Source organism: Oncorhynchus masou, chromosome 2 (genome assembly GCF_036934945.1).
Source record: "Oncorhynchus masou masou isolate Uvic2021 chromosome 2, UVic_Omas_1.1, whole genome shotgun sequence".
NCBI classification, from domain to species: domain Eukaryota; kingdom Metazoa; phylum Chordata; class Actinopteri; order Salmoniformes; family Salmonidae; genus Oncorhynchus; species Oncorhynchus masou.
The window spans coordinates 33,618,488-33,633,431 of record NC_088213.1 but is presented as its reverse complement, the minus strand read 5'-3'; the positions used below and the strand labels follow the sequence as shown (position 1 = coordinate 33,633,431).

Genomic DNA, 14,944 nt, shown 5'->3' with positions numbered 1-14,944 from the left:
ACTTTAATTGGCCTTTTCTGTAGCTGTGAACCTTAATGACTCTGTTCCTGGATTAAAAGCCTTCTCTCTCTCTCTCACTCTCTCCCCCCTCTCCCTTCCTCTCCCTCCCTTCCTCCCCCTTCTCTCCCTTCCTCCCCCTTCCTCGCCCTTCTCTCCCTTCCTCGCCCTTCTCTCCCTTCCTCGCCCTTCTCTCCCTTCCTCGCCCTTCTCTCCCTTCCTCCCCATTCTCTCTCTTCCTCCCCATTCTCCCCCTTCTTCCTCGCCCTTCTCGCTCTCTGCTTTTTTTCTCCTTCCCTTCCTCCTAATCCTCATCCTCCTGCTCCTCTCTCCCTCACACTACCTCTCATCCTCAGCCACTCCTAACAACTATACACATAAAAACACACACAAACACACATCAAACCTTTTCTTTGAGGTTAAAGTCTAGTTTCTCTCTCCAAAAGGTTAGAGGACAAGGTATGTATCACTCCTGAATAATTTCTCAAGTTTTTCTTTCCTTTTGTCCCCATAGTGCTTTCTCTCCATTGTCGCTATCTTTGCAACATCAGCCACAATCCATTCATTTCTGACAGAGAGGTGAGAAACAGAAGAAACACTCATGAAGGTGAACCAGTGAACCAAACTTCTCAGGATACTAGGGCTGGGAATTGCCAGGGACCTCACGATTCGACATTATCACGATACTTATGTGCCAATACAATATGTACTGCGATTCTCACAATTCTATATGTATTGCAATTTGATACTGTGATTTTATTGCGATTCGATGTTCCTAACATATTGCTCACCTGCAGCTGCAAAGGGAAAGTAGAGAGACATGAGAAAAAAATGCTGAAAACAAATATAATACTGCAATACTGTCAAAACTATACAATATATCGTCAAAAATTATATCCGATATGCAACTGTATAGATTTTTTTCGCATCACTACAGGATACAAAGCAGGCCTAGGCTTTACAGATCCTACAGAACAACAAGGTGATGAGAAAATATATTGTCTACATTACCTTATGTGCTGTATAACTGACTCACACATTGGGAGTCAAGGCTACATTTAAATTAGGTTAATTCCATTCATGCATTTGTGCTTGCAGAACAAAGCAAAACAGTACAATTTTCTCCATTCTCCAACAGCTCTCTGCATTGTCTACTCACGCCATTGTTGTCAAGCCTATTGTAGTGTTGTCACGATACCAGAATTGACTTAGATACCGTTAACAGTAGGGATGCACGATATATCAGTGAACATATCGGAATCGGACGATATTAGCTAAAAATGCCAACTTCGGTATCGACTGATGTCTAGTTGAAAGCCCTTATGTGCAAAACCAATGTCAAAGCTACAGTGAATAACTATATAACGTAGGTACATGATGTCTTGATGCCACGTAAAATGTTGCACTACACGTGCAACACAGCATTCCTAATCTAGCCCACAATGTCTGCTGTGTGGATCGAGCAGTCAGCAAGTCGAGCAGTCATTTGAAAGAGTGAGAGAATTGCAGCGAGACAACTCAAAGGCGAAGTCTATGAAATCCAAATCCATTAAAGACAAGATAATGGAAATTATTGCCCTTGACAATCAACTGTTCTCTGTCATGGGTGATGTTGGATTTTGTCGAATGTTCGAGCACCGGTACACACTACCAAGTGTGCTATTTTTCAGATGTTGCCCTGCCGGAGTTACACATTTATAGCATCACTGCTATTAGCTTCATGACATACATACTATAGAACACTGTTTGGGTCTTTGCGTGTCAAAAAAGATACAGTAGTACTGTCACAGCTGTACAAAAAAGTCTGCAAACAAGCAAACACCGGCCACGAACAATGTGTTTACAATACCGCGTTGGTAATAAAGCATAATTTATTCGACCGCAACTTCTGGGCTAGCTAGCTTTAGCTTGGTACCTAGCTAGCACCAATACAACCAGCCTGAAAACAATGACCATTAGAACCTGCAGTCATTTTCATTATTCTTAGCAATGATTTAGAAATCCTTGTGAATAAGTATTAGCTAGGTTGCCACTTGCTGTTCGCCTATGGAAATTTAACTTCAGTTCATGAAAATAAATAGCTAGTCAGCAACTTAACCCTGTTGCCCAAAGCCAACGTTATAAGCAGCCAGCTAGCTTCATCTGGCTCGACCGCACCGGGTTATGTGTTGTGAAGCTAGCCACAATAAGTATTAGGCACAATAGTGAAATTTGCAGTTTGCCTTCAAAATAAATGTATGTCATTGACAGTAATGCAAATGAATACAAATAGTAGAATTATGCCATACTTTTATTTTGAAGGCTAACCGCAAAGTCCACTATTGTGGCTAATCCTTAGTGGCTAGCTTCACATAGATGGGGCCGACCACCATTAATCAAATAAGAACTGTCATATAAATGAGGGTTATTTTAAATGATACCTAGCTATATAGTTAGCTAAATATAGCTACTGAAACAGATGTCGTGTTATTTGACATGTATCATTTTTGACATGCAAAGACCCAAACGACATTCCATAGAAAGGTTGAGAATGAAATGACTAAACAAATTAACAAAGACACAGCGCAGCAAGTAAATGAAAGAAATAGGTTTTGATTATGTTTTACTGGTAATGGGGACATATGTAAATGCCAAAATAACTTTTTGGTCAGTGTGTGTGTGTGTGTGTGTAACCTTTATTTAACTAGGCAAGTCAGTTAAGAACAAATTCTCATTTACAATGATGGCCTGGACCATGCTGGGCCAATTGTGCACCGCACTATGGGACTCTCAATCACAGCCGGATGTGATACAGCCTGAATTCGAACCAGGGACTGTAGTGACGCCTCTTGCGCGGAGATGCAGTGCCTTAGACCGCTGTGTCCATGTGTGTGTGTTAACTATTTAACTGTACTAGAATGCTTAAAGGGCCGCTAAAATTGTAGATATCGGTTATCGGCATAGGTTTTTTTTGGCAAGGAAAATATCGGATATCGGTATCGGGCAAAAATGTAATATCGGTGCATCACTAGTTACCAGGTTTAGTATAACAATACTCCATACCAAAACTCAGCTACTGCTCAGTTCAATCGTTGGGAAACTTTTGAGTACATTATCATTACATTACAGCCATGTATGCATTAATGAATCAATTATACAATCAATTTGAATTTGTTTCTAGCAATCTAACTACATAACAGTAATCATTTATTTGAATGGTAAATCTCTATTAATAAACTGGGTAAATCAAGATGTAGCTTTGTCTACAATATAGGTGAATTCATATTCAACAGGAGTGTGTGCATGCATTGAGTTTTTGCTAATTTAATGGGGCTAAGACAATCTTATTGTTTTGTACTTAACAACAGTTGCATATAAGTAGCTTCTTTTATAAAAATGTGCGCTCTCTTTAACCAGTAATGACTTCATTCATTCATAAGCCAAAAGATCATCTTTACAAGAGACGTGAGAGACCGAATAAGTGAATGAATAAAGTTTTTAGTGGCAATCAGCTTTGAAATTAGCATATTTTGCATTGTGATTCACATATTATACCCAAAAAAATACTAGCATAGTGAATTGATGTTAGCTTTAGCTGTTAGCTAGTAAGGAAAGCTAGCCTACAAATCTGGAAGCTACCGGTACCTTCTTGCATTGTAAAGTGTTCTAGCCTGTTTGGACATTGTTTTGCAAACAGTAATGAACCATTTCTACATGCTGTATTGCATTATTCAAGTGTGTTAACTTCTGTGCAGCATGAGTGGGGACCTAACATGATGCAGCTCAGACTGCCAGTGCAGGCTAACTGGAACAGGCAGGGTGGGGTGGGGTGCGCGCCTCGCGTTATAAGGGGATATCGGCTGCCGCTGTGAGACACATTTTGACAAAAGTACCGAAAGTAACAACACCATTTTTCATGATCTAGTATCGAAAAAGTACAAAAGTTTTGGTATACAGGCAACACTAGCCTCTTGCCTTGAAGAGTCTGAGATGAAAGAAACTCAAAGCTATGTGCAACTGAAAACCCATTATGAGGGAAATGTCTCCAGTTTAAAAAGGTATGCTACTCTCAAAGACAATAATAAACCTTTTTAAAGGCTTTATACTATAACAGCATACCTTTAAGTGTGAAAAAGCATAAGAGGCACAAAGGCTACAGGACACTGTACTCTGTACCTACATTGTATTACACATGTTTTATCTATGTTTGAGCTTCAATAGATTTGAAAGATTGCCACAAGCATATTATTCTTCTAGCATGAAAGCAAAAAAGGTTTGCAACTTCAAGGCTGTCCACCTTCATGAAAAAATGTGGGGGGTTTTATTTGCGTGCGTGCGTGCGTGTGTCACCTGTCCTTCAGAGTAGCAGTGTGTTTCTTCCCTGCCAGCTGCCCTGGTCTGGCCAGCATGGGGCGGAGTGCTGAGTGATAGACTGATCGATGGGCAGCCTAATCAGCCAGCTTAACTCTAATACCCTGGACAGGTCCACATCATTATCATATCAGGCTCCACACATTTCAAGGTGACAAGGAAGAGGCAAAAGATTAAAGCCAATCTTGTAAAGAGGCGCCACAACTTTTAATGTGCTGACCAAGACAGGCGAGGTTTTATCTGGTAGCAGAGAAAGAAAGGAGGCTGAAGGAAGTGACAAAACAATACAGTGAAAACAGTTATCAGTTCAAATGATTCTGTGCTAGGGGAGTGCTAGTGAGCACATGGCTTATCAGTGGCTTTGTTGTGGCACGAGCTCTAACCGAACCTCAAATCACCTCCGTCAGCCAGCTCTCCCCCCAGCCTGGTCCTAGACTCATAGCAGCCCTTACTGGCTATCTATTAAGGTAAGCGTTTGTTTTAACTCTACACACATTTGGGGGCGCTGGGGGAACTCTTAGAAATCATCTATAAACTGCTTTAAACAAACTGTTTACAGGCCATAAATGAAGCATAAAAGAAGAAACAGGTTTGAGGTTGGAGCTGAGGCTTGTGGTGGTGGTGTCTGCACACACTTCACTCGATTATCTTCAATATACACACATACCCCAGATCTGTGATTGATTCACAAAGGAGGACCACAATACATGCATTCCACACTTTAAAACCAGCCAAAATGACAGACACATTCATGAGAAATGTTGACTAACTGCACAACAACAAAAAAGACATTCCAATGCCAAGAACAACCTGGCACCAATTAAGCTCTAGCTTTAGAAAGCACTGCCAATTCAAACCCAACAGGCAAACACAGTATGTACTACATTCAGTATTGTGTAATGGCATTGAGTTTCTCTCCAGCATGTTCAAATAATATACAACAGTGCATGTAGGCTATATGCACTTATCTTCAGGGTGCTGCTATAATGAATGCGTAGACCGATTCGTTTAGGCTTTAATAAGTAATGCTGCCTGTTGAAGGTCAACCACATTCCATTCCTGTGAAGATGAAATGACTGAAAGGTCTGGGGCAGTCAGCTACACTGAGAGACAAAGAGAACGTTGACTTGGCCAACAGGCACACCCTTTCCCAAACTCTGCCTGGGCTTATTTTAACAATCCAATACAAAAACAGTCATTTACCTTTTTTCTTATTGTCCTAGTTCATAATTCCCCGTTTCTCAATTACTGTCAGCTTCCTTTACAGCGCAGGATAGAGTTTACAGGGAAATGGAGGGGGATACCAATTTCTACAAAAGCAACTTTCTGTTCACCAAAATTGCCAGTCTCATTACACTGTTCACTGGAGAAATGCCAAGGTGCTCAAACCAAAGGTTTTTGAGGCATGAAACCTGATTAATAAGCTGTGATACAGATGCCTCCATGACAATTTCATCTGTAATGAAGACCATGTGGTTAGCAGCTCCAGTGTCAACCCTGAGGCCCAGCTACAGTGAATATGGCTGATTTTGCATGAAAAGCCCAGTTAATAACATTAGGGGGAAATCTCAACAATCGTTCAGTGCAGGAACAAGTTCAGCAATACATGGGCCTGAGAGTAAATCAATCTTAAATTGATTAGCTGTTCCCAGTGAAAGACTCAGATGAGGTTGTTTCCCCCTACCTTGTTCTGAACTCACCTGCAAGCCCACTGATGGCTGAGCTCCAGGCTTATTCTATGAGCCTTGACAATCCATATCCATACACACACACAGTCAGCTGTCTATACAGTTATGAATGTGACTTCCCCCATAGTCAGTGTAACCCTGAACTTAGCAGCCACCACTCCCCATCATCATTAATGCTTAAGATGGCTAACAAGCCCACTGTCAACAGCTTCCAGGCTAATCGACATGTCAATCAATGGCGGGTGTGAGGCGGGCTTTTAGAGGGTCCCTGGGGTGGCTGCTTAGAGCACGCTCAGTTTAACACAGCAGCGCACTGAGGGTGTAAACAGAGAAGGATATAGACTTCTGGATTGACTAGCTGATCAATGCCATTGATCACTCACCTCCAGCTCTTTGTGTAGGCTGGCTGTTCTCCCCTCCACCGCCCGGCCCTCCGCCTCCTCGGCCTCCAGCGCCTGGATCAGAACCTCATTCTGCTCACTCAGGTCCCGCACAAACGACTGCAGCACACCCACCTTGCTCTAGAGGGAGACAGAGAAGAGGGGCACAGCAGACATGACCTTTGTTAGGTGTTTATTGGAATATCAACACTGAAATGGATTGCTGCTGCCCACCTTCACTCAGTGTTATGGAGGGAGGACTGAGTGACCAGTTGGGATTAAAACAAATCCATTCAGAAAAATACAGCATATTCTCAAACATCACTTTGTATGAATACAGCAAAGGAAGCAGTGATGGTTGGAGAAAGTTTGAAAGTGGTAGGCATCAGGTAGGTAAGTCAGGTAGGTAAGTCAGGTAGGCATCAGGTAGGTAAGTCAGGTAGGTAAGTCAGGTAGGCATCAGGTAGGTAAGTCAAGTAGGTAAGTCAGGTAGGTAAGTCAGGTAGGTATTTGAGGGAGATAGAGACAACTCTTGTCGCTTGCTGTTGTGTCCTTTCCTGTCCCGCCCCCATCCCCTCTCTGACAGATAGCCCCTCTGATCATAAAGCAGGACATGCAGTGGGTGTTCGGGCCAAACCCATCAGATGACATCCAAACCCCCCTGCTAACACCAGGGTTACTATTAGTCATATGCCACCTTTGATCTAGCATGGCATCTTCACAGCCCAGACACATGGATGCTCTGACACTAACTCTTATGCAGGAACATGCCGACTATCTGCAGAACAGCCCAGACAGTTTGGACCCAGATTATAATTTAGTGCGGGATGGACATATAGGAATTATTACGGCTCTGTCGGCCGTCAGGTAGAAATGGAGATAAATGCTCCATCAGACTGAAGGGTATTTGCTTTTCAAAGCCTCTTTTAGAGGAGTGGAGATGGAGGTGAAGTGGAAGTGACAAGTGCCCCGCCTCACTTAAACAGAACACAAACAGGTGGGTTTGATGCTGCCCTGATGCAAAGCCCAGCCCACCAGCTCAATCAGCCCGTGGTGATGGGCACTGGCAGCACACACCCAGTGAACTGGGGGCCGTACATGGAAAGGCCCTCCCCCTTCAAACACTAGGCTAATTCTCTAGCCCCAAAGACGCATGTGGGAGTCCTTACTGTGACTAATAGATGAGAGGAGCAGCATTAGGTTCCTTGAGAGTACCAACATGGGTCCTGCCAACATCAAAGGTTCCCCTTTCTGTTAAGTAATTCTTCCCTCAGTTTGAAAGAATGAGCAGATGAGAGTCTGGCAGGGGGGAGGAGGGTGGGAGTGTGAGTGTGAGGGAAGGTAGGGCAGGAGGGGTGAGAAAGAGGGGGAGAAAATGAGAAAGAGAGAATATATTTTAGGTATATAATCCTGCTTCCCAGCTGTGAGCAATTTTACAAAACAAATCTCCTGGCCATGAGGAAGATAATGCAAACCTCATAATGACACAAATAATAATCCAATAACACCAATAGCCAGCCACCCAGCTGCATCCAGGACAGCGGCTGGCTATCTCGGCCACCACACAGCCTCACCACATTCAAATTCACATTGGATTTTTATTCTTTCACCTTTCTCAAAGCATCCATTTCAGACGGCATGAAAAAGTAATATTCCAGCAATAAAGCTTGATTTACACCCCTTCCATGTTCCCCCTCTTCCTTTTTCATTTGATCATTTAGCCAGGATCGTATAACTGTATATCAGACACAAATGAAATCAGCTCCCTTGCACATTAAGGCCATGTCTTGCTGCAGCTAACCTCCCCTGCAACCCAGCCAACCAGCTCCACAGCAAGCCAAGGGCAGTGTCCCATTCATTTTCAGGCCCATTTCCTCCTATGATTAGGCGATCAATCAATCCCAGCCTTCAATCTCATCAAGCAGACGGGATTATCTTCCCATCTCCCCTCTCTCCCTCTCTCCACTCAGTCAAACACTCCCCTCCCTCCCTCCCTCACACACGGCAGCACATTAACATCAGATCAAGTATCACCCAAAGCACGCCGTCTGCCACATCAGCCCACCACAAACAGACAGTTCTTCATCACACCCTTCTCTCAACATCTCCTCTGTCTCCTAAGGAGTGAGCACACACACATTTCATTTTTAGAAGCATCAGGATCCCTGTGGATTGACAGGGAGTGCGGCCTTTGCTAAAGCAGTCTTTTCAAGGATTTCACTTACACACTCCCTCTCCAAGCCCCCATCTTCCTTGAGAAGATATTGAATGGATGGCATCGCTCAACACCACTGGATCATAACTGCACTTGTGAGACATAGTAATAAATTATTTATTTTCTTAAATGTGGAAGAAGTGACATCACACAATGTCCAGTAAAGCTAAAGACCTCACATAGCTCCTCTCTGTTATTCCCTGCAGATGGAACACTGTAGGTAACAGATTAGGATTAGCTGTGAGGTTTGGAGTGTTAGAATAAATTGATCAAGCCTGGGCTTGTCCTTCTATTGGTCAAAGAGAAACTTCATATCGCCAACATGCTTGTGTACCCACAATGCACTGGGGTGCAGCTCGACTCTTCAGTCTCTGTCAGGTTAAGAGATGTGACTCGATAAAAGCATGGTGACTGAGGTCTTTGTGGTAGGAAAGGGGGAGGAGGGGATCTTTTTTACAATGTGGACCACTGTTTACACTCCCTAAATGGTGGCTAAAACAGTCACTTGTAAACAGCAGAATGCCATTAAACTGGGTCCACTCAGGGCTGTTGGGGCTTCTCAACACGGCCAGATAAATGGCCCACTGGGACCAGGGACTGGGAGGGGATATGGGGTCCAAAGACACCTCCACACACATACTGGTACTGAGCCAGAGAGCAGGGTACAGTCTACAACCCATCAATAATGATCCTTACAGGCCATGGGTCTACTCTAGGCTTCCAGAGCATTTGGAAAGAAGTCAAGGGCTGTGAATATTTCCACATTTTGGAAATGTTACAGCCTTATTCTAAAACTGATTAAACTGTTTTTCTCCCTCATCAATCAACACACAATACCCCATAATGACAGAGCAAAAACAGGTTTTTCGATTATATATATATATATATATATATATATATATATATACATTTATGGAAATATCACATAAGTACTCAGACCCTTTACTCCGTACTTTGCTGAAGCAACTTTGGCAGCGATTACACCCTTGAGTCTCCTTGTGTATGACGATACAAGCTTGGCACACCTGTATTTGGGGATTCTCTCCCATTCTTCTCTGCAGATCCTCTCAAGCTCTGTCAGGTTGAATGGGGAGTGTCGCTGCACAGCTACTTTCAGGTCTCTCCAGAGATGTTCGATCGGGTTCAAATCCAGGCTCTGGCTAGGCCACACAAAGACATTCAGAGACTTCTCCCGAAGCCACTCCTGCGTTGTCTTGGCTGTGTCCGTAGGGTCATTGTCCAAAGGAAGGTGAACCTTCGCCCCAGTCTGAGGTCCTGAGCGCTCTGGAGCAGGTTTTCAAGGATCTCTCTGTACTTGGCTCCATTCATCTTTCCCTTGATCCTGACTAGTCTCCCAGTCCTTGCCACTGAAAAACATCCCCACAGCATGATGCTGCCATCACCATGCTTCACCATAGGGATGGTGCCAAGTTTCCTCCAGACGTAACGCTTGGCATTCAGGCCAAAGAAATCAATATTGGTTTCATCAGACCAGAGAATCTTGTTTCTCATGGTCTGTAAGTCCTTTAGGCTGTCATGTGCCTTTTACTGAGGAGTGGCTTCTGTCTGGCCACTCTACCATAAAGTCCTGATTGGTGGAGTGCTGCAGAGATGGTTGTCCTTCTGGAAGGCTTGACTGGGCGGCCAGCTCTAGGAAGTCTTGGTGGTTCCAAACTTCTTCCATTTAAGAATGATGGAGACCACTGTGTTCTTGGGGACCTTCAATGCTAGATACATATGTTGGTACCCTTCCCCAGATCTGTGCCTCGACACTGTCTCTGAGCTCTACGGACAATTCCTCTGACCTAATGGCTTGGTTTTTGCTCAGACATGCACTGTCAACTGGGTTACCTTGTATAGACACGTGTGTGCCTTTCCAAATCATGTCCAATCAATTGAATTTACGTCAGATGGACTCCAATCAAGATGTAGAAACATCTCAAGGATGATCAATGGAAACAGGATGCACCTGAGCTCAATTTCGAGACTTTCGAGCAAAGGGCCTGAATACTTACGTAAATACGTTTTTGTGTTTTTAATTTTTAATAAATGTGCAAAAATGTCTAAAAACCTGCTTTCACTTTGTCATTATTGGGCATTGTGGGTAGATTGATGAGGGGGGAAAAAATATTAAATACATTTTTGAATAAGGCTGTAACGTAACAAAATGTGGAAAAAGTCAAGGGGTCTGAATACTTTCCCAATGCACTATATGTACTACAGAATAAGTTAAACATTTTTGAACTTACAGAACTGGAGAGAGCTCATTTTGAAAATACCTAAATGAGTTTGACATACCCCTCTGATGGTAATTATCAAATAAATTAGATAGTGTATGCTATGTAATTTAATTAAACTCTTAGCTCACTGCTTTCAAAACAACTCTGTTATAGAATAGGCAATAGAGATGTTGATATACTGTACTAGACCTTCTTTGAACCCTTGACAAGAGAGTTCTAAAAGGCTTGTTTTGTGTTTCCAGAGCCGAGGCTGTCAGAGGCTGTGTGAATCAAACAGGATTTCCCCAAACCGAGGATAAATGCAGTTAAAATGTGTGGCTGTGTTGTTTCCAAACTCTGCCATTGGTTTGTCTTGGAGAGGATACTTCTGATAGAAGGAGCTTTCCTCTGGTGAGTAGAGTCAAAGAGACAGGCTTGGCTCACTAAAACTTTCATCAGCCGTCATCAAGCCCAGTCCTCAAGGTGTGCAGCCACCCCCCCAGCCACACAGCCAACCCCATCCCATAGCAACTGACATGACATGCACAGAGGGAGAGAGAGAGAGAGAGAGCAGCGGAATTGGCTCATCCTCATCGCTTTCATCATTCTTTAGTGGAGATGAATATGAAAAATAGCACATCTTTAAATGTTGAGGAGAAGAAAAATGAATTAGTAATAGACTTACAAGGACTAAGAGCATGCACATGTAGGGAAATTTATTCCACTTTTACTGATGAGCTGGCTAAAAGGCACTGGCTAAAAGGTACATTTTCCAGAGATGTAAAGATATTCAATAAAAGCCACTTAATGGGATAGTTTAAAAAAATAACCCAAAAAGCTTTTTGATGTAAAGACAGTAATTCTCTTAACAACATTGATCAACCTGTCATGCTTTCATTATGGCACTATACCTTTTAGCAGCCATGCGCTAGGCTAATAGCATTACAAGTCTCTAAAACACCAAGTTTCCTCCCTGCCCTTGTCAGGCCCAGTCTGTTGTCCCTCCTCAGACTTCACATGCAGGGCCAGCAGATACAGACGCCATAAAAGGCCTGTCACTAAGTGTCTGCATCATAATGTAGGCCTAACCATTTTCTAGTTTATTCTCATACATATGCATCACATTGCTAGATCAGTTCATTAGTGGAAATAACACACTTGCCCCAGCACATCCAAGGAGTGTCCCCGCCATTACCAGTTTACCTGCAGAGCCTCCTCCCGGCTGTCATCAGATTGGTCAATGCGTCGAAGGCGCTCGTGGTAAAGGGTCCGGAATTCCACAAGGAGTTTCTGAATCTCAGCAGGCCGCTGAGTCTCTCTGGAGTAGCCATGATCCCCTAAACCAGACCGGTAATCTATCAACACTAATAAACACATATTACCATGAACACAACTGATGCATGGACACCATGTCTCACAATGACAAACCATTAACTAAAACTGAAAATTGTGACATTGCCTACAGTACTATGTATAGAGAGACGCCAAAAAAAACAGTGATGAGATTTCAGTGTGGGCATCGGTGTCTGAGCTGGCCACTGATGCTCGTCAGCTACTCTCATAGGGACTGTGACTGTCCAGAAGTGCAGCAGCCCACACAATAAATGGCTTTAATAACATACCTGAATCCTCAGGTGCGTAAAGCCCTTGTTTTTCACTTCATCATTTTTAATTATGTGCTGAAAAAACCTACCCAGAGCCCCTTGCTTCAGACCACAATGCCTTGTTATATTCTCTCTAACAACAGTAATTAATCTAGGGAGCATAGCAGCATAGTCTCCCTTTGAGGAGCGGCCTATAAAACACATTTCACTCCGACAACTAATAAGTTATAACAATGGCAGATAAAGAGAAACTGTGCACCAAAGGAGCAGGTGAGATTTGGGGCAAAGAACAAATTAAAATGCCCAAAACTCAGAGGTTTAAAACAACTCTATTTGTGGGTATGTGTGAGTGAGCTGCATCAAAATCTTCTGACATTATGGAAAGGAAAATAAGTAATGAAAAAAGAAATGAGAATAAATCATATCTTGCTGCAGAGTAGCCTTGACCTGGAGGATGATCTTGATAGAGGTGGTGCTGTCCATTTAATTCATATTGATGTTTACACAGCACCACCCCCAATCTTCCTTATCTCACTTCTGACCAAGTCATATTCTGGATTAGATTGAACCAACTCCAGATCGAGATGGAGCGAAAGCAAGACGAGAGCATTGAGAAAGATAGAAAATATCCCTTTAAAGGGAGGTTTAGCCACACGTTTGTATAACATGTTTAGTTAATTAACAATTCAGGCTAATGCATTTACATTACATTTAGAACTAGCTAACCCCACAAACAGCAGGCACCTATCTGAGGCACAACCTTCATTACAAATCTGACAAACAGTGACAAGTGTTTTCCAGGATATGGCTATAAACCCACAGGCAGTATCAACTTCTTGAAAGACTACGAGGTCGCCTAACATTGATAGCCAAATAGGTAACGTTAGTTTATATCTAGATAATTATTTGGCTAATTCCGTTAGCTGGCTAGCTAACATCAACAGAGTTAGTTGTGTTGTCTTCATAATATGTAACATTAGCTAGCTACCTGTTGCACTCCGGCTGCTTATCATTTCATTCGGTTTCGGGTATGCCAAGTGGCTTTATGAGGCGCCTTGCACAGATTTAATCAACCTCATGTCGTTCAGCAAGTGAAAGTCTCCCTTCTACTTTGCATTATAAATGCAATGGTAAACTTATTATGTTCCGTTTTTATCCGCTGTCACCACATTCTAAGGTTACCCGCCTGGAAGCCCCCATCTCCCGCTTCTGCACCTGCACATCCTGTCAGTTCCACTTCCAACAGAGATACTAGCCAATCGGGCAATGATTTTGCGTAGCGCGTTGTCTTTAGAACCAATCACAGTGTACACATTGCCACGAAGAGGCGTGAACCAGTGTTTGTTTTGGGAGTGAATGTCCCAGATTTCCATGGAAACGTGCACAGCTAACTAGCCGTTTGGTTGTGAATAACGTACATTACTGTCCCTTGGACTGTCCTCTTTGTTGTCCTTTGTCGTTTGGGACAAGCAGATGCAAATATCATTTGAGTGTGACAACCTTTGTTGGCAGTGATGAATTAAGGTAAAACTATTTGTTTTAGTGACAGTCACACATGTATAATGCAAAATGCAATATTAAAAGCAATAAAAATGAAATGACTGTCTCTTCCAGATTCCTCTATAGGCTGCTACTCTACCTGTACTACTGTACAGATCAGAAAGTGGAAGGTCCAGATTGTGTGTTATTATAATTGTTTTACTTTCACCTTATTCCAGGTATGGTCACTTGGCCTGTTTCTGTCTGGCCCTTACAACTGAAAATAGCCCATGTGGTCTGATGTTCTCATAACATTCTGCCTGCACAGTGGTTTCATCTCCTTGGAACCTCTTTTCCTTGCAAATATAGGACACTTTATTGAAATTGAATTTCCAAAGGTCCTTTGTTTTATGAAGAATAGAAAGCAATGGGTAGAATATATTGTTAGTTATATGCTGCTCCTCTCTGCTCAGTAAGCTTGGAATGTGTTCATGTTGAGAATCATAAGGCAAAGCGTGCTGAAAGCCGCATGATTGCTATATTACTCGATTATTGACTTGAAAATTGCCTTCCCTCTATTCCTGTTTATTATGAGCATATTTGTTTCCTGCCTTAAACTCCATGGCCTAAAACGGCTATCAGGGTGCATGATGAATAAGAGATACTGAAACTGATTGCTAACAATATTATTTCTTATAATGTGCTGTGAACTGCAGAGCTTCTGAGCCTCATAAATATTTATAAGACCCTGTGTCACAACGGGAACTGGACAAATTGTTAAAATCTGCTTGCCCTGGGGAAACTGTTTAATTCACAAAGACAATATTGCATGCCTGTGAGATCTCTGTTTTGCTAATGCAGTGCAACACAAACCAATAAAAAGCTGCTTGCAAATCACATTCATCCATAACCTTTCCTGATAATCTCAAAGGAAATTGTACACACACCTTGTTGTTCTCCCTATTCTGTGCATATCATGACACTATTCATTGTATTTATCAATTTCCAGTTC

At 42.7% G+C, this 14,944-nt stretch overlaps 1 protein-coding gene across 1 annotated transcript in view; it reads right to left on the bottom strand.

The window, feature by feature from the left end:
- The window catches only part of LOC135559380 (flagellar attachment zone protein 1-like), an 80,462-nt gene extending 66,821 nt beyond the window's left edge, over positions 1-13,641 (bottom strand). Inside the window, exons 1-3 of the mRNA XM_064993543.1 lie at positions 13,442-13,641; positions 12,053-12,186; positions 6,419-6,556 (exon numbers count right to left, since the gene is read on the bottom strand). Coding sequence (XP_064849615.1) covers positions 6,419-6,556; positions 12,053-12,186; positions 13,442-13,466 — 297 coding nt within the window. The 5' untranslated portion in view covers positions 13,467-13,641. The remainder of the gene's footprint in view (positions 1-6,418; positions 6,557-12,052; positions 12,187-13,441) is intronic.
- Between the last annotated feature and the right edge of the window lie 1,303 nt (positions 13,642-14,944).